The sequence below is a fragment of the Dermacentor albipictus genome, chromosome 1, assembly GCF_038994185.2.
Source record: "Dermacentor albipictus isolate Rhodes 1998 colony chromosome 1, USDA_Dalb.pri_finalv2, whole genome shotgun sequence".
Taxonomy (NCBI): Eukaryota; Metazoa; Arthropoda; class Arachnida; order Ixodida; family Ixodidae; genus Dermacentor; species Dermacentor albipictus.
In genome coordinates this window covers 29,527,763-29,549,083 of record NC_091821.1, presented here as the reverse complement: position 1 = coordinate 29,549,083, position 21,321 = coordinate 29,527,763, and the positions used below count along the sequence as shown (strand labels likewise).

General features: G+C 42.3%; 1 protein-coding gene across 5 annotated transcripts in view; it reads right to left on the bottom strand.

Moving 5' to 3' along the window:
• The window catches only part of Glut1 (Glucose transporter 1), a 67,003-nt gene that overhangs the window by 3,366 nt on the left and 42,316 nt on the right, over positions 1-21,321 (bottom strand). For 4 of the 5 annotated variants that reach the window (XM_065437174.2, XM_065437177.2, XM_065437179.2 and 1 more), the window contains exon 14: positions 16,016-16,235. In XM_065437174.2, the coding sequence (XP_065293246.1) occupies positions 16,016-16,235 (220 nt within the window). Of the gene's footprint in view, positions 1-10,721; positions 11,310-16,015; positions 16,236-21,321 lie in introns of those variants that run through there. The other variant, XM_065437175.1, reaches the window with a different exon arrangement.

Sequence of the window (21,321 nt, the reverse complement as noted above, 5' to 3'; positions counted from 1 at the left end):
TATTTTGTATTTTGCACATCAGTGAATGGGAATAAATAATACGTTTCACGAAAGCACATGACATCTTAAAAGTAAGAGTCATAATTTAATCAAATTATGCAGTTCAACATCCCAAACCAACACAGAGGCTATGCGGGTGTCATAGTGGGAGCTCCAGGTTAACTTCAACCGCCTGGGGTCACGCAGTACACGGCAAACTAGTACTTTTGCATTCCGCCCCAGTGGACTGCGGCCGCCGGGGCCAGGATCGAATCCGCGACCTTGTGCTCAGCAGCACAACGTCATAGCCAGTGAGCTACTGCGGCGGGTTCCTTTGACCACCACTTGGTGAATACGAATACGCTTGTTTCTTTCGGGCACACATATATTTCAGCGATCTTTTTTTAGCCTTGCAGAAGCGGCTGTGTAAAACTGTCCGATATTTCTTCAAGTCTTTTGCAAAGACTTTGTTACTCAATTGTGTAATATATAATTCAGGCTTTAGTAAAGACACTTTTTTTACACATATTATTGACTTGGAAGTACGCTTTAGAAATCCAAATTAAGCGTGCAGCGGGTTCCCGTCGCGTTTACTGCTTCGATGAAGGCCACCTCCTTGATGCCACCTTGGATCCGCCCTACCTGGAGATCTTTCACATGCGCATACATCTAATGTGCACGAGCATTTGCGCTTCCTGCCCCAGTCAGCATGCGGCTGTCGCGGCCGGAAATCGAACCCCTGTGCTCAGCAGCAGAACGCCACTGCGCCGGGTAAAAGGTCACAGAGACAAAACTAAATGTGCGACATTTGCACCTATTACAGTGGTGTGGGCACTTTTTTTTCCACATTTTAGACTAAGCGCACCAGGCTGAAGATAATAGCAGATTTGATACGTAACCTGGTGTGAAAATTGACCCCAGTAAGCTTGCTAACGCTCTATCGGACAAAACTGAGACGTGCACGACAGCAGACTCTATCGCTAACAGCTTGTCTAACGCAATGTTTCAGACGTGTTTGTAGAAGCAGAATGAGCCCAAGCACAGTCATATCTTTACACCAGTGGCGTTTTAGCGCTCTCCTATCACGCCAGAAGACTTGATTATATTTAAAATCTGTTCGTTCAATCGTACAATGAGGGAACAGTATAGTGACGGAGTAGCTATAGCTGTAATACAGAGCAGCCGAGCCACGTCGTACGTGTCCGCATCAGGCATCGAGGGGCAAGAATATGTTGACCTTGAGGGAGCGAGTTGCTTCTGCTGCTGAAAGGTAAGGCAAGCAAGCACGCAGGCACGCGCGCAGACAAAACACTGAGGACATGCACATACACAAAGCGGAAAGCATTCAAGTCTATTAGCATGGCAAAAGCTTTTAAGCGCACAGCCAGACGAGGACGGTGAAGGAGACAGACGAGCGTTCCAGATAGTGCTCGTGTCTCTTCGTTCACTGTCCTCGTCTGTTTGTGCGCTTAAAAGTTAGTGTCATGTCTTACCAACACGCCCAAACAGCCACATTATTGATCTATTAGTGTATTAACACTAATATAGCTTATTAATAATTATATATAAACTATTAATAATAAATATATTTTATTGAGTTTGTTGCGTCCTAAGGAAGGCCAGAAGCGCCTTGATTGAGCGCAACGCGCAGGAGGCGTTTCCGCACGGGCAGGGAATATCCCCGCTCCCTCCTCCAAGTATCGGTTGTGGCACAAAAAAAAAAAAAACAGCTCTGGCAGCACGAGGACACTATCATAAGTAATGCTCATTTTATGTCGAAATGTATATCAAACAGCACGCACACGAAGATTGTGCGTGCACGCACACGCACACACGCGCGCATTCAGGTACAGATGCATAAATGCAAGCTCTCACGGAGATGATCGCTAAGGATGACGGCTAGTTGACGGTACACATATAGTGTTTCTCAAGTGCCTGCTTTCCGTCTTATCCGAATGAATAAGGCACGCAGCTGCCAGAGGCCACTGTTGTTCTCGCGAAGGCGCAGTGAGTTCGGCACGCAGTGGCTCTTCTGTTGTTTAAGTGCCCAGAACCATTAAAGAAAACGAACGCCGAAAAAGGTACGAGGGCGAATTACGGCGCTGTCTGCCGCCATTTTTACGCAATCTGTATGAGCATAAAGTGGCCGACTTTTTCAAAACGACAAGTGTTACTTTGAGATGTGTCTCAGCAGCTCCGACAGAAATCGCTTTGTTGGGAAAAAGAAAGATAGAAACTTCAGACGCGACAGCAATATAGGAGGCAACACTGAATTAGTCTTGAAGCAACGATCAGTCGTGGCCGTATAGACTTGAGCATAAAATATACATACTTCCCCCCTGAACACTTCGTCCCGTGAAACAATTTGACGAGTGCCTTTGTTTCAGCTGCAACTTTTTGCGGAGGGCTTCCACCCTTATCATCGCAATTTTTTTTTTTTGGTATTACCCCAATTCAAGAGTTTATATATGTTTCTTATTTCGTTATCTTACATTATTTAATAACCAAGTGAAAAGGAGTAGCTGTCGCCAGCATTATGACGACGCAAACTTCTCGATTTATTTAATCTCAAGAAAATTGAAAAATATGTTCGGCAAGCCGCTGTGACCTCTTGAATAAACATTTCAATGTGTGCCGTCAAAGTTGCGGCAAAAATTCACTGTTGTTACGCTTAATGCTTTTAAGGAAGCACTTCGCTTCCATTGCATTTCCTTGCCCAGAAGAGGGCGCGTTGCGAAGTTGGTGCATTTGCACTCGCATATGAAGATATCACCTGCATAAAAGCTCCCAATTAGGCTTCTCGTTTTGTTGGTGTTCGCATCTTGGAACACTTTAGCTATGTCTACGCATTGTCGCACAAAGTCAAGTGAAACAGCTAGAACTCCTTGCAAGTCCACCGCGTTCGACGCAAATTCTATGACGAAAAGATTTTAAAGTTGTTCAGGCATTCAAAAGTTGCTAAAGAGACGGGACGACAATTTGAGGTCATAAGAAGTTTCAAGTAAGTCAAACAACGTGCCTACGCGAATGGGACTGCATTCCAAGTGACCGCAGTGTTGTTGGAGGCAACCATAGTGATGCGATGTTCTAAGAGTAAATAAGATAATTAAATGTTGTAGTAATGGATTTGAACACAGGTGGTGTAAGTTAAATATGAGTGATAAGGTAGAACTGGGCGATACTAATCGGCTTTGATGCATAATTGTAAATGGCACAAAAGACACGGGACAACGATGCCTGGACACGCAAATGCGCGCTTGTGTGTCCTCTATTTTGCGGTGTCCCATGTTATTTTGCGCCATTTATAAATATCAGTGCCTTGACCACTCGACTGAAAATTAGCGAGCCTAAATGTACTATCCGTTCTAACAGTCTCAAACGCAACAAACTTCAGTCATCTTGAGTGACGCAGCGCAAGAATGACTTTTGTTTTTGGCCGTGTCATTTTTGCGCTGTTACTTAAGATGAAGGTATACACCAACCTGCCCAAGTGTCAGTTCTAATAAACTTCAGTCAAATCGCTTCAGCGGTTGCCTAATAAAAGCACCTATATATTTCGTGTGTGTTTAAATAGGCAATGTAAGAGCTGAAGCTTTCCCGAGAAAAGCCCTTAGCTGCGATCCTAGCTATAGATGGAAAGAGCAAAATATGCACATTAAACAAACTCTTGCGAAGGTATTCGTTTTGTCCGTTTTACACCCTTGATTTTCACCCTCGTTTACACCCATCAGTTGCACTTGAGAGAACTGCAATACGTGCGTGCGTGTAAAATCGCACACTATCTTTATGATCGTGTGTGATTTTTTTAATTCTTACAAATGTTTTCGGAAGGCTAAATATACATTGTAAGAATAAATCACTAAAACTTGACGTATTCCTTTAATTGCAATTTCATTCGAATAAGTTCGACAGTCGCTTAATGAGATCATATCTGGGCTTCACATGCCTGTGAATCGAGGACGAGCGAGGGCAAAGCATGCGGCTTTCTCAGTAACTGTAGGAGAACATTAGATTGAAAGTTCTGACTCATGCGCTCTCCGAGACGACGGATAATAAAAGTTTTTTTTTTTTTAATTTAGCTGCGCCAAAGTTTTAAAACTTGCCTGTGGCAAATAGCACAGTTTAATTAACCACTGTTTTTAATTGCTTAACGAGGCGGCATTTAGTTATACTAGACACATAGATCCATAACTGAATAATTAACATAATTATACTAATGAACTTTTTATTTACTTTCTCTACGGCACATATTTCAATCTATGAATTGTAGCTCGTGAGCTTGCGAGGCATATCGACTTGGAACGAGTTCTGAGGATGGCACTGGTTTCGAGATAGGCGCTGTGAAAGTTGTGGTCAAAATGCACTGTTGTTCCTCTCAATTTTTTTTAAAGAAAATGACTTTTACACATAGAAGCACAAAAGTAACTGGAACGCCAATGCATTTCGTCGGACACACTGAAATTTAATATCTCGAAACTGGTGTAGTCCTGAGTATTCGTTCCCAGTGGATGTGCCTTGTGAACTCACCGGCTACAATTCGTAGGTTGAAATGTGTGCAGTAAAATAATTCATTAAACAGTCAATTAGTGTACTTACGTTAATTATTTAATTAAGCATTCTGATTTCTAGTATAAGTAATGGACGCTTTACGAAGTGCTAACTGTCAGAGGCTATTGCGCAAGCTGTCAGAGGCAATTTTTAAAAATTTGGAGCAGCAAAAAGAAAAACACCCTCTACATGTATTTAAAGTCTTGACGTCTGTCCTTAAAGCCAAAATGTAACTGTTTAAATCACGACGAGATACTTCTAAAATGTCTCCAAAGTGTAAAATTAACACAAAACTTTGCTTTTGTGTGTAGCGGTATGTATGTCCTTGTGTAAAATTGGAGCTATCCATGCCAACTTGCACAGAATTTGCGAATGAAGAATTAGAAAGCGCGAAAACATCTTGCATATGAATTACCTTACGGTTCAACACAAGGGTACAGCGGGGAGTCTGTAGTGGAGATGACAGTGAGAAGGACATTGTGTAGATACCTGCAACGTTTTTTTACAACCTTCCTTTTTTTCGTTTCTTTTTTGCCCAGTCCACTCGTGCGATGGCCCGCTTCAAAGGGAAGCGGTGCATCATAATCATCATGATCATCGTCGTATTTACAGCCTTCTCTTGTATATAGAATGTCCCCAAACATATAATGCGGTGTGAGTACCGCGTACTGATGATAACAAACCAGAAGCGCGAACGGAAGACGAGGACACCGCGCTGGTCCTCTCGTTTAACGAGTTCCCGTCTTTCGCTCGCACTGTTATAGTTTTTGTAACTATGAGTTACCAAGTTGACTAAACAAACAATCTAATGGATAAGCGGGTGAAGTCGGACGGGCCCGTAAAAAAAAGAAAAGAAAAAAAAACATGCACACTAGTGGGAAGAACGAGCGTGACAGAACGTTCGCCGAGAAAAACGGCCGAGCGACATTTTCCTGCCGCAGGCCAAATGGCCCTCGATTCGGAGCGGCATGCCGCTCGCCGCCGATCGGGGAGACCAATCAAGATGGCCATTTAATACACGTGGGAAAACTTGGCGAGGAACTGGCCCTCTCGCTCACTGTCGCTGATCACGCCCAAGTGATTCCAGCTGAGAGCCAAAAAGACGCCCACAAGTTCGGCCACGCTGGCGCTTTTTGCCGCCAGCGGTTTTCCGCGCGCGTTTCCCCCGCTAGTGTGGATGTACCTTAACAGTTACCATGCGGGTAGCGGTAATGAACTTCGGGGGGGGAAATGCAGTAGATCCAACGAGTTGGAATCTTCATACAGCGAAACTTTGTGTAAGTGCATAAAGAGCCGGAACACGAGTACGGAATGCATCGTGGTTTAAAATTATGGGGTTTTACGTGCCAGAACCACTTTCTGATTATGAGGCACGCCGTAGTGGGACTCCGGAAATTTCGACCACCTGGGGTTCTTTAACGTGCACCTAAATCTAAGTACACGGGTGTTTTCGCATTTCGCCCCCATCGAAATGCGGCCGCCGTGGCCGGGATTCGATCCCGCGACCTCGTGCTCAGCAGCCTAACACCATAGCCACTGAGCAACCACGGCGGGTTAATGCATCGTGGTTTAAAAGGCAGCATGCGCATATGTAAGTAGCGTAGTTCGAAGCCATTCTATCCGCAAGAAGCTTTTACTTCCTGATTACCGTGCAGCCGCGGATGCTCGAAAGCAAGCTTTCTGGTTCTCTTTTTGGTTCTTTCCCCTCGCATGGCCGGCGCCGGTGCGCGGAGACCAGAGACATCCAGTGGTGATGCCAGGAACCCAGCGGCGGGGACGCGCGCCTCCTCGGCTGTGATTTGTTTGCCTATTCGGCGACAGAACAGCCACGCAGCTCCGACGGTCACGAAAACCCGGCGATGTTCGCAAACTTCGCTTTTAAAAATTACAGCATTTCAAATAAATTCGCCAAATAAATTCAATAAATTCGAGCAGCACGGTACAACAATGCACTCAGGTACACGGTTGTACTAATCAGGTGCATCAATGAAACGTACCTAACGGATTCTGCGAGTAGAGCAGCGCCTTGGATGGCAACCGCTATGTTCGAATGAGGTGACCGTAAAACGGATTGTTTAAGAAAAACGTGATTCGGAAAGGTAATTTCACTCCCAGACCGCTAAAACTGTTTTTTCCTCTCTTACCGATTCATTTAGAGTCCTAAACGAAATGTATGCTTTTTTTTCCTAATTTAATTGGCAACTGTATGCGAACTAGTAATTAACGGTGTCGAGCCTTATTTGCTCCAGACCGCGGTAAACAATTATGTCCAAAGCGTTCAACCAGCGTCTGGGCCGCTTCCTTTGCGCCCCAATTGACACACGGATCATCGCTGTTTTCCCTAATGACGCAGAACGGCCGAAAAATTTTCAGCTCGCCCCCTTCGATCCTTTTCCCTTCCCCATGTCCTCATGGTACGACCACCAGGAAGTAGAAATGCACCTCTCTAAATTCATTTTGTTTAAATAAACGTTTCAGCAACACCGTATCGACCGCACAGTAATGCGGTAATCCTCTGCCTCACACTGGTTTCGTTTTGCCGGACAAGGTTTGCCGTACGGCCAGGTTACCTACGGAGCCGCATTACCGTACAGAAACGCACTAGGCTGGCCATACCTGAGTGTACATTCTAGTCACTCTGGGCAGCACGGCTACAATGTTGCCTTGCACTTGCATTTTTCCTAACGGAAACGTAGTCAGGTGGGTTTCAGTACGGCAATATAATATATATTATACTCCACCTCAGTTGCCTTTTTGGGAACGCAGAACGTTTCATTCACCTTCTCTGCCTTCCCGGTGGTTGCTTGAATTTTCGTAACGCGATGGTGTCCACTTGCAAGATTTTGCAATGACTCTCCTTTTTCTATTATTTTTGCGCTTCGTCATTGGCAAGCACGCCGCCCGGCCACTCGAAGCGACAGATGGCACTTAATTAGCACAAACATTTAGCGTACTCTTAGACGACCTCACGCGCCTTTCTTCCACAGCACCTTAGCTTCTTCCCAATCTTTAAGATCGATTTGCGGTCATTAAGATTGCAATCATTAAGATTGACGCCTAGCTGTTGCTCATGCCTTTCAGCTCGCTGTTGGGCCTTCGTGAACTCTGCTGTAGAGTAACCATGTAGTTACACTATAACTATACTAACTCCATGAGTAACGCACCGCGCGATATTTTGGCATCGGATGACTCAGCTCGATTGATGGCGGCGCTACAATCGGCGCTAATGTGACGTCAATAGGATTTGCCATTGTTGTGTTATACTCCGGGTAGAATCATTCACTTTCATTTGATTCAAACATTTTCATTCATTTGATTCCGCTATCAATATGTGCACGCGTAGCATGGCGCTCTCAAATTAGCAACTGGGCACCTAGTTCAAACATGAAAGTTAGGCCTTCACTTCCCACACACACACACAAAAAAATATCCTAGAAAACTTCTTTAAATGAGTTAAAAGGCATGTAGACATCTCTGTACATTATGAAATCTTGAATAAACATTTACGGCAAGATGTTTTTGAAGACGTTTCAAACGTCCAAATCGAAGAGCATATTAAGACGTTGTTTTTAACCATGAATACTTTCTTGCATACTGTATATATGAGTTTCTAAAATTTGTAAGAATGTTTAGTAAGGCTAATTTGATTTCTAAACGTCTGCATTGCCGAATCAAGGCAATGCAGCCTGTGCCTAGCAATACATATATATATATATATATATATATATATATATATATATATATATATATATATATATATATATATATATAAAGAAGAACGTGTAGTTACTCTACATTTCCTATAATAGATGAGCTCTTATGTCATTCTTCCTTTACATATATGCGTACAGACTGCTCATTTGCTGACACTCTTTGTAACGTATATGTGCCTGAGCAGAACATACTGGTGGACTGTAGTTCGTATTGCGTTACGTGATGTGTAGCGCAAGAATTGTTCCGCTAATATTTGCGTTTTAAGCAAACAATGTAAATGTAATTTCCTGCAGGTTGTCCTTGTTGTCCAGGAGACCTTGTTGTCCAGCCCCGACCAACCGACCCAGCTCGCGCTGGCGGCTAGGGGCCAGGAACTGCTGGACGCATATGGGACCTGAGAAGAAGGTTCCACCCAATCTGGTGCCAGCGCGCACCAACCGTCACTAAGGGCTCATCACAAAAGTTGATTCTCTCTCTCTCTCTTCGTTCCTTGTTAGGCATACTTCAATAAAAGATCATGCGGTCACAAGCCACTTTGAACGGCCAAATTTCAATGTGGTCTGGGCTGGGGCACTAAATTCCCTTTCAAAACAAGATTCGCCATCCTTATCACTACCCCAATTTCTACAGAAAGGTAATTAACATAACAGTAATATGTACAACCAGTTTCTGCTCGTTTTCCCTCACAGTTTTATCATTTTCAGCCATATTCAATAAGGCGTACGAAATTATTCCCCATAAAAGACGTTTTTTGATGAAATGAGACGGATGTATTAAAAAAATTCGCAGTTTCGCTTGCAAGGCGAAGCATCGATTGCGATAGCAAATCAGTAGACAGCTATACGAATTATAGTACTTTTATCGGCTGTATAACTTATAAACATTCGCTTACTAACTGAACTAACAAGCATGTGCCAGCGCACACAAGCAAACATGAACACATCACACTCGATGGGCGCGGACACGCTGTCAAAGCGCTGGAGTGAGCAAGTGCGGCAGCAGCAGCGAGCGAAGTGACCTTCGTGCCGCCTATCGCTTCAACGCAAGAGCTGCTAGAACACAGCGCGCACAAAGGTGTGAGCCGTCTGCAGATCCCTTTTACGGCGCACGGAACCGCGCACGGCCCTGCGAAGTACGCACTTGTTGGCGGAGTCGAAGCCGCACCCCCCCCCCCCCCTTCCTTCTGCCTCCTCGCTTTCCTCCGTATATGGCGCGCAAGATGGAGTCGCGATCGTCAGTTCCTCTTGCGCCCGGTCGCAAAATGCACAGTTGCTGCCGGAGCAGTGCCTCCCTCCCGTCCCCCCACGGACTTTCGTGCAACGAAAGAGAGTGCATTTGCTCTCTGCACTCTCCTTCGAGCGCGCCAAATTGAGCCGCGATCGTCGGCTTCCCTCGCGTATTTTCACTCGCACATAAAGCATACGACGCGTGGCGACGGTGTTATTGCCCTTGGACTTTATGCGGAACATCACGTCAACGGCAACGACAAAAATGCACCCGGTGTGTCCATATAATTGCTGCCGCAATAATGGATTATTCGAACGAAATCTTTCACTTGTGAGCTATTTCGAACAAACCATGTTACTTTTTCAGACTTGTTTTTGGAAAACTATCCACTTGTTTGCTTGAATACATTTGCTCAAACTGCTGCCACTTGTCTCGCTTAATTTTTACAACCCACTGAAGTTTTCTTTTGGACTCTGTCGGAAAATGGCACTGTTTTAAACAACATCAGAGTGGTTCGTGCACATGAATGCACATAAGCCAGTCATTCTGCTGAAAAAAAAAAGAAAGAAAAAAAAGTGGCAGTGCTGTTTCCGACTGCACTGCCACTCTGAGCTGGACTCTCGAATGGCACATGCCACTAAGATAAATCCAGTGGGACATCGAGTGCACTGTTAAAGAGTGGGCCCCACTTTCCATTAAGCAGCAACACAAGGGAGAACTTCGTTCATACACGAGAGCAGTGGCAATTGTCTATCACCATTTGCATGTTAATTCAGCACACTGTTTGTTCGAAATGTAAAAATTATTCTGTGCAGTTCACTTACTATCATTCATACTGCACTTTTATTCCCAATGTTTCTGGTGACACAGATTGTGTGAAGTATCATGCAGAATTCCCCCTTACAAGACTCCATTCTTTATTGCATGCTTGCTTTAATTATCAATTCAGTCATTCAAGGGAATCTGCAGCACACACACTAGCGATAATTGTGAGTTATTCATTTCCAATAAACAATCAATTTAAAATTTTGCTATAAATCAGTTTTCCTTTCTCCACAACTGATGAGAATTGCACACATTCCCAACCAAACAATGAAAGCCAAATTTAACATAGGGATCATATGTATTTCCCAAGAGCACTCATCTTTTCACACACAATTCATAGGATATATGAAATATCATACAAACCTCATTATAATGAAGGTGCATGGAACACAAAAATAGCTTTGTTATGAATATGCATTATAAACATATCTGTTACAATGTAATACTGGTGGGACTTTATTTTCTTTGTTATATCAAGGTTCAACAGTACAATCATCTTATGCAAGAAGTCACATTACATTAGAAATACATAAGAAAGTAAACTCAAAGTTGACCAGTACAAATTGAATAGGCTACTACAGCTATTCTGATTTTTCCACAAAAGATAGGTGGTTACCCTTTAAACTGGCACTTGCATAAATATCAAGTGAGCTAAAGATGTTGAAAGTGTTGCTCCCCTTGAATGATATGTAAAAAGACTAGTAAGAGTAACAAATAAAATCGCACCATGTGTAAACTCGAGCTTGCTGTAATGCAAAAAAGAAAAAGAATACTTCACTTCAATGACGATCTACGTGCATAGCCTAGTACATGAATTTATAGCAGAAACCAGCATAGCATTTTCAAAGCCGATTTCTTTCTTCGCACCATTGCCCACGTGTAAACTATACATGCATAAACTAATACATGCTGTTTGAAAAGATGACAAAACACTGGTTTTCGAAGGCACTTGTTTCTGGAAGACAAGTGAATGTCAACACCAGTGCTGCCAGCAAATCATGCGCTGAATGTTCCGTCTGTGAATAAAAACACAAAAACACCTCAGAAAGAAAGGAAACAAAGTGCACAAACCAAACATCGTTTATTTCATAAAACCAAAAAGGAATAAAATAAAAATTGCTTCCTCTGTGTAGGAAACAAAACAAAAAAGAAAAAGATTAAAATGCACCCTTCCTGCAAACAAAACATGAATCCATGCATATAACCAACAAAACATTTTTTCACTCATGCTTGAGGGCAAGTCACCTAGTCCAAACTTTTTACAACAGAGCAAAATGAACACTGCAGCTTATGTTCACGCCTTTAACTGGAAGTTGCTATCACGAAAGAGTAGACCAAAAGATGCTTGTTACTCGCAAAAAGCTTTAAATACTGAGACACAGCAAGGCATTAAGAGCAATTTAAAAAAGACAAGAAAAAAATGGCGCAACACTAGTGCTTTATTACCTACAATGCGCTGTCATTACAATAAGCATATGGTAATAATGTCAGTGCCAAATTCCTAGAATGCCCAGGTGTTGACATCAGGCATAGCTCATCTATGATGTGCAGTGAACGACTGATTTTTCAGACATGCCCGATAATTTGGATGCCTTCATGCCTCCGCACCCCCACGTATCCCATACAGCCAGTGTAGAAGAATGTCTGAAATTTCGGACGTTGAAACCCTTTATAATATGATTTCAAATTTTTTGCCGTGACCGCAGGTCTGAAGTGGCATTAATCAAAGCCATCACCGCCACTACTGCTTCAGTGCCAGGCCTAGCTGCTTTGTCATTCACTACCTAGCTTCCCGCTGTTTGGTGCTGTGTTTTACATTGAAGGAATTTACCGCTGTCAGCAATGGAACTGACTCCATCTTTGTCATCCTCGCCGATGGCTTCGAAGCACGGAAAGCAAAGCAACGATAAAGCATTGCACAATGCCGGTTTCCGAAAGTCAGCAAAAGCCCCAATACAGCTGTGTTATGTGGTGTAGCATACCAAGATTGGAAAGGGGCTGCGCCACTGTCAGTCCCTAATTATACACGCGTGCACCCGCCGTCTTCTGTTATGTTAAGAGCATCTGTACACCTAATAAGTGTACTGGCAGGCCTTCAGAGCTATTTTAGGCATGCCTGTGGCGATTTGAGTCCTTGGAGGCAGTAAAACGTATGCATTCATTTTTTGAGACTGGCCAATTTTTCGGATGTTTTCGCGGCCCCTAGGGTGTCCAAAAAATTGGATGTTGACTGTAAACCATTCGATGTACTGTGGAAAACGTAAGCTATATCGCTGAATATGTTGTTCATACATATAAGCACGTCTCTTTTTCTTCCTTAACTGTATGCATTAATGAATTAGCAAATACTCATTACAAGTATTTTTCCCCCCCCTTTTTTTGTTTCCCATAACCGGACTACCAAAAACACAGATATTCCTCAAATATTCCAAGGGCACTAATTTAACAGCTGAAGCTTCAATACGGGCTGGACCCTATAAAAACAGAAAACTAAATGTCCATATTCAAGATATGGAGCCCCCCCAAAATATATTTTTTTTTTCAGAATAATGTTTGCCAGAGCTCATTGGTTGCACATAGCATAAGCGGTTAAAAACAGAACATACTGACACAGACCGAAATGAACGACAACACACAGCTTGCGCTGTTGTCCCTTTCGGTCCGCATTGGTATCTTCTGCTGAAAAGCATTTGTGCTATATTTTTTTGTTACACCATCCACATTCAGCCTGAGAATTTCATATTCACAATATTCAAATACAGTCCACTTACATCAATCTGGTGTTCATTTGACATCATATTTACTGTGATTGGAGGAAGGTCAACTGTATTTCCTTGTAACCAAATATACAACATTAAAATATTTATAGACTGCATGGTAAACTGCGTTGGCCTTGAATATGACAATCACACTTCTATATCATAAAGGGGCCCTGTAAAACTTTTCCAACTAATCACAGCATGGCCTCACTATTAAAGTAAGTCGTCCCGGGAATCTCATGCTGCAAACATTTTTTGAATCCTTCAACCATAAGTGGACTTATCGAATCGATACCCGGTTTTCTCTCTCTTTTCGCCTCCATTAGCATGCTGGAAGCTACACTGTGAAGCCAAGAAGGGAAAGCTCCGGCTAAAAGTTGAGTGTTGTGGTGGTGAAAAGGCTCGCCTGCAGCACCCTATGGTGGCTGCGGTATACTATGTTATGCAACATGCCGCTGTCTGTCTTTTTGAGATTACACAGACATACATTTTTCATTTACTGAACTCAAAATCATCAATTATGTATTACTGAGAATATTCTCGCCATCACGAGATTGGCCAATAGTTCAGCAATAGCCAAAAGAGCCAATAGCCAAGTCGGCTAACTGCTTTCAATCAGTTTTCGATGACAACATCCCGGATACAAGAGCGAGCATCTGTTCACTGCTTTTGACACGAGATTGTAAATTTCCTGCTGCATGCAGTGAAAATAATATTTGGCTCACATGTTCACAGGAACCTCGCAAACAGATCGGCAACATTTTTTTAGTATGTTCAAAAAGTGTTTCATGGCTCTTCTAAGACATTATGAAAAAGTCTTAGATCACTCCTCTCCTGCCAGCCCATAAATAAAATTAAACCATTCTTCCACTTAATTAAAAAGCCCACAAACAGATCATTTAATTTATCATAACACAAAAGAGTTTGAGTGGAACGCAACCAACTGTGCTGTGAAAGTCTCTGGTGCTTCATTACCTAGCGTGCACTCTTATTATTCTAAGCAAGTAATACACTAAGCACTAATTGAATAACATGAGTACATAATTATTGATCAAAATATATATATCATCTCTTTATTAATTTCTCTTATCATACATAGTTTCAATACTGTGAGACAACAAAAACCTTGATCACAAAATATGAGCCTCTTTTCACGAGTCAATATAGGCATGCAGAACAATAACAAAAAAAAGAGTATCATCACAAAAAATCAAAATATGTGAAAAATATCACAAGCCACACACTATTACATGTGTTAATTCCACAACAAAAACATTTGCATCATGCAGCTCCATAAAAAATAAAACTGATCTTTAGCAGTGTGTTCAATGGGGCTGGTTGGTTCATCTTAGAATAAAAACAGGAACAGCGCAACACAGCGCAACTCTTCATTCGCTCATCCTGTGTTGTGCTGTTCCTGTTTTTATTCTAAAACTGATCTGTTGGTGAAGGTGAACAAACTTACATTTTTACAATCTGAGAATAATTAAACAAATAAATGAACAAACAAAAAAACCTTTGGCATACTCATTAAAGGACAAAAAATAAATTGTGGAAATCATGTTCACCAACCTAACAAGATTGAAGACATGGTTAATATTGCATGCCCATTTATCATGCTGGATATGACACCAAAATTTTTACAAAATTCAAGGTCTGCTATGATATGGTCTCGCCTATGTTTAACATTTCAAATCCAAAAAGACACACCACAAATTCATTAGACAAATGCTTGTATAGCGTTGCCCAAAAGAAGGAGATCCATTACTGGCCTCATACTTCCAAATGCTACGTAAAGTATTAGCTCTTCTTTTTTTCGTTCAGCATACACTATGCAGTGTGCTTTATTTTTTCATGCTTCAGATGATCTAAAAATTTCAAGTTTTATGCCCCAGTAACCATGCCAACAAGTTGCTTCCAAGATAAGCAAATAAACATTCAAGTCAGGTAGGTCTGATTGAAAACTGATTTAGCAATACCTTGCCACAGTAGCACCTCATTACTACTTCAGATCACTGCAAAATTTTACATGAACTTCAAACTGCACTTCATTAACCTGTACTAGGAGAAATCAATGTGAAAACAAATTTCAGCAGAAATGCACTAATATGTGCACATCTTTCTAGTCAAGCAGCTGATCTATACATACTAGCCAAAAGTAACAGAATTATGAAACATGCTCACAGGTTCCAGTGATGTGCTTCTCTTATTCGATTGGAAGGATGATTACATATACAGTCACCAAGGCTTCAGTAATTTTTATCTTAAGTGTTAAGCACACCACACCTCAACACACAAAACAAATGAGCCTATAATCATTTGTTTCCCACAGGCCATTAGTCTTAGCTCCTTTCTAAGACAGGTCAAAAGCGATACATATCAGCTTCAAAGTTTCTACTAGCACTCATTTTGAACAAAATCTCGCTTAAACAATACTTTTCCTGGGCTTGCAAACATTACAGTACCTTGCTTAAACAATGCCTGGCAAATAATACCTTTCTGAAACAGCCCTTGCTTAGGTTATGTCTATTTTTTCCTCCAAGATAATATTTACAAAAACCTCAAGAACTTTAAATACTTTCCTGACAACAAAGAACTCTGCAAATACCTCATGAACAAATATACCTCCATGCTGTAAAGTACAAGGCACAGTGCTCGCCGTTTATACTTAGCGATACTAAAAGTACACAAAAAGCTCTCAAAATGATTTTCAGTTGTCTATTCCCCCTTAGATTGTGCTGCATGCAAGTATACTCTGGCCTGCAAAATCAGCAATGGCAATGTTAAAGAAGCTTGAAACAATTGTAAAAGAAACCGAAAGAAAAAGAGAAGAGAAAAATTATTCTAGACCACCTTCAAAGCTTGCCATGCAATCGATCACTCTTCGCGAAGAAATAGATTTTGTTCTCGTGGCAACATGAAGAGTAACACTATCTCCGGCATTCACTACAGCTAAAACTTACATGTCTCTGGCTTTTCTTCATACACTGCATCCTGGCCAGGTGCCAGAGAGTTGCGTCGTGTGCCCATCCCATTGATGCTGACTACATCATCCCTCCTGAAAAGGGCAGATATTTCCTCAAAAGTTCTGTTCTTCGTCTCTGGAACTTTTTTGTATGTGAATGTCCAGAAGAAGCCCAGCAGTACAGTAAATGGCAGGAAAGTGTAGTTTCCAAGAGCTGCCTGCAGACCAAACAAAAGCAGTAGGACTCGCATCAGCAACACTGCACCAAACAAGCTATAATGCAAAGTGATTTTAAGGTCTTACAAGATGTACAGGCTGGAGAAAATCTTTAGATCAAGGCTAACAGCTACATGGTACTATACAAAGTACACAGTTGATAATTAGTTGAACATTAGTAAAGCAGACAGCTAATTAAAGGTTTATACTGCATAGCAAGAGACAGAACAGTAACAATAAAACAGCATAAACTGCAGGACCTATGGCTTTTTTCATGTGCATGTGTGCATGCGTGTGTGTGCACGCACAGGCGTGCATGCATGCATGCTTGCAAACAGCAACTGTGCTTTGTATGCCAGGCACGGGAACTCGGCAGAGTTATACTGCTGCTCTCGTGAAGATGCAGACAGCTGTATCCAAAAACTCGAGGGTTCCACATTATCTGACTCGCTTAAAATGTATGTTTAAACAACACGCATTGTACGTTACATTGCATGGTGCTTTAATTAATGCATTTTTTATGTTTTGTTTGTTTTGCAATTGTAGCTTTGTGTGAAATGTCTGAAACCGTTGTTACTTACTTGCTTTGTATTTTCCAAATCCTGTGAATTTGGTTACTAATATTGTATACTACCATATTTAGTACTTGCATACTGATCGCACTTTTTTTTTTCAAAAAGAATTAACGAAAATTTAGAGGTACAATCATTACATGGGGTACATTTTCTACAAAAGAATTTTTTTTCTTTAATTCCACGTTTGCTGCAAGATGAAAAGAGGTCAACAAACAGGTGGCTGCTGCTGTAACAGTGCGGCACATTAAAACAAAAATGGTGGCCGACAGAGCAAGCTGAACACCCTGAATGGGATTTCTTTTTCTCGTGAGTACAGTACGTGCATTAAAAGTTTCTTCCGCATCAGTAATAAATAATATCATTAATATCAGCAAGTTTGTGGCAATAACGTAGCCATGTCCACTTTGACGGCACAGAAACAGAGGTGGGCAGGCTCAGCTGCCAGTGACAGAAACATAGCAGGCATGCTGCGAAAACTGCGGCATCTGCCGTCACTACAATCTTAATACCATAGCCTCCTCTATACGTTCCATGCCCACCGATCGACGGAAAATGCAGTACAAGCCAGCCATCGAGCCTCGCGCTCGACCTCGCTATCCGTGGCACTGCTGTCCCAGAATTGAGCAGACGACTCTCCCGGCCACAAAGCTGTTTACGATAACGCACATGGTCATTTCAGCATGCCTTTTAGAAGCCTTGGTAATTTAAGGAAGCCTTTCTGAAGTGCAAGCGTGTGAAAAGATGCAATGGAAGTAGTCAATGGTCGGACACATTAGAAAAACATTTATTTCTCTTTTATACCAATTGGAGCTTCAGCACCTTGTGGGAAAAGGGCTTCGTTGCAAAAATCTTGGCAATGTTGTGCTTGTCAGTGATCTTCACTGCATAGTTCAAAAATAATGGTCTAAAAACTTGGTCAAGAGAAGGTTCAAAAGCATTTTCGGGTGCCCGGGGTATTTCACTTTTTTTCTGCCTCCATTTCCTTCACGCTACTGCCGAGATGGAGTTGTAAGTGGAAACTCGTACAGATCGATGCACGTGTATTCTCTCGCTAACTGTACGTGTAGGAGCACTTTCACCCAATGGTGCTAGACTGGATTCTGCACGTGGTCGGCGCCATCGCAATTGGGGGGCTGTCACACTGCGGTTGAGATGGCTCCCCTTCACCTTCAATAGCTTGCCTTTTAGGGGCTGGGGGACCATTCAAAGCACTGGCCTCCCATTTCCTCGAGGCTGTGTCACTTCTTTCCACATTTTCCTGGGGTTGCAAATACGAACTGTATTTCAGAAAACACACTCGGCACGGCACCTTTCTGAAGCCTTCTCATTTAGCATTTTTCTTTGAAGTCAGAAGCAATGCACACAGTGGAATAACACGATGTCATGTTCGGACTCCAATTATCTTTTGAGACAACTTTCAGCCACTGTTTGGATAAGGCTGCACCAGCAAGAATTTTGTGAAACGAAATATCTGGCACTTTGCATTTGCCGAAGGATGTGCAGCGAGGCACGCAGCAGTACGCCACCTTGTCTGAAGTGGCACTTAAGCACCCGACAGACCCATTGTTGCAGAAAAGCAACAGTAGTCAACGAACCGTGAAAACCTGATGCACGAACAGCTGCAATCAAGCAGGTCGAGACACAGTAAGTTCACCTGGTTCACTTCTGGTGGCAATCACACCACAACAGCGGCAAAAGAACGTCCAATGCACGGAAGGCCATGACGAAGAGTACTCGGTGCACTTTCTGCTCTAATCACAGTAAAGGGACAACAGTCGAACAACATATCATGCACAGAAGTCCACAACGAAGTTCACTCTGCACGCTTTCCGCAGTAACAAATTAAACTGCAATTCTGAGACGAGCGTGCCCCTGTTGACGAAATGAGTCGACAGGAAAGGAGGAAAAGAAAGGAGGTGGCACAGATGCACCATAGCCGATGGGCAGGCATGGAAAGTATATAGGAGGCTATGCTAATACGGCACGATTCCACTAAGGGTGCGTGAATATCTTAGCTATGTTACAAGCACCGGTGTACGAATGGGTACACTTCTAACGTATGAATGTAAACGTGGCTACCGTCATTGCCGCTCGCAATTTGTGGCACGTCCACGAGTGCAGACAACAGGAATCGAAAGGTGCCTTTCTTGTTGTTGTTGTTATTGTTGTTGACCACAACCATTATAAAGCTTACAAATAATAAAGCCAAGGCAAGTTTGATTGTAGATATTTTTTTTCTTTTCTTGGAAGTGCAGAAAGTGATGAGAGTAATGAAATGGAGCATCTCCTCATGAATCTGTTTGGTGTGTGCAGACCACGTGGCAAGTCTTGAAAAGTCGTTCGTATAGCTATGGTCCCTAGAACATTGGCTTGCCTGCCATCCGCACGCCGCGCCGTATGGAGCGGGTGCTACGCTTTTTGAATAAAAACACAGAGGATGCTGTGAGCAGTCCTACTGCTGCGCTCTTCGTTGTCGTCTGCTTGGCTGCCTGCATCCACCGTGGCAGCTTGGCGCGGGTGGGTTTACAACCTTTTCTGCATCTCTGGTTTTTCATGAAGTCTCTCAATAATGAAAGGGCAGCAAAGAAAGAAAAGCTAGAACATTTGAAAATGAGAAGATGCAAATAATTGCACTTCGCCAATTGCGTCACTTCGGGGATGCATGCTCAGCGGCCTTGTAATGGTCTATATTTTTCTATAATTTTTTTTATTTACGAACCTCTTGCCATTTCATCGGATGTTGTGTGCTCCAATTTGTTTACACTGTTTTCTAAAGGTTCTTCCTTTTTCCCTTTATAATTTGTTTTGACTATGAGCTTGATTACTTGCACAGGATTATCATAGAGTGGAACATGCTTCCACAATTTTATCTAATGTCGAAACATGTTCAGGCACTCCCTTTGACCATGCGCAATATCAACTTTACATGTTGCGTCATTTCCTTGCATCACATCAGCGGCGCATGCTTCGCAAATGTTTTTTTTTTTGTTTGCTTATGTCGTTTGCAATTTGATCTATTATTATGTGTTGATATTTGTTCTCACTGTTCTTACTCACCCTTAACTGGAAGTGCTTTCTTTTTGTCTTGTATAGGTTTTGAACGAGCTTGGGTTTGATATTTTTTTACCCTCTACTATAACAAATCGCATACCTGTACCTCATGTTGTTTATTAATGTGGAAGCATTATATGGCTTATGAGGGGGAAGATCAGTGTTGTCTTAACCCCGATGGTCCAAAAAGTTATGCGAGTCAATCGAGTCAGTTGGTGATGTCAATTAAGGCAATTTTAATTAACTCAGAGTCAGTTAGGGCAGATGCAGGGTGAATTAAGACAGGTTTAATTAAGCTAGAGTTGATTAAGGCACTCGAACACATGACCACTGGTGGGAGTCAAACCCACAACTTTTGCCGTTAGTTAGGGAGGAGTTAATTAACGTATAGTTAATTAAGGCACTCGAACCCACAACCTTTGTTGGGAGTCAAACCCTCAACCTTTGGTAGGAGTCCAACCTATAACCTTTGGTGTTAATTAGGGCGAGGTTAAATTAAGATGGCTGAAAGAGCATAAGCATCGCACGGTGGTCGCAATGCTTTCGCATTCATCCACAAAGGGATAACTAAGTGCCCCTAATTTTATTCTTCCACTTTTAACCACTACGGCCTTGGCTGCCAAAGGGCAGAAGTATTGCATGAATGAATAAATTCAGTGCTCAACCTATTCCAGGCTGCGCAGTCATTTTGTGTTCTGAGTCGTATCCCTACTCCACAGGCATGCTCATACAGATCAGCAAAAAAGTCTTCGTGAACAAATAACACTTTACGCAGCTAAAACCTCGCATCACACCCGTAACAAATACTGCGGCACAACAACGCGGCGGCAGAAAATTAAAAAAAAAAAGAGACATGGCTTAACTATGCTGAACACATGTGCGTGCTTCGCCAACATGCAACTGGGCGGCCGAGCACCATGCCGTAGCATGAGGACTGCTCGCAGTGGCACGGCCCCCATTATTCGGTTACAGTCCTTGCTCCCTAGCCAATATTCTAGGGACCATAGCGTAGCATTCGACAGATGGTAAGCACGATCATCATCAGCTAGACTTGGCACACGACATATCACTGCGGCAAGTTTGGGGCACGATCATTACACAAAAAAGAAAAAAAAATCAAATTTTGATGACAAAATTCAGGGGTGCGATAATTACATGAAAGCAATCATTACGCAATTAAATACGGTAGCTTTGTATATATATTGTATACTGGCGTACACTGCTTGAAATTTGCATACCATAAAAATTTTTTCGTGGTTAGTTTCTTTCGACACTAATACTTTATGATGTTATCATTGCAGCACCTAATCTTTGCCCACTGAATTCTTTCTTTGTTTTTCTTGCTATACTTTTGTATTCTCACATCACCAATATACTGTCACCATTGCCTGTTGCACAGGATGCTAACATGAATCCATTATTACCAGAACGTACCCCTTGCATTTTTCACTTTGAAGCCTCG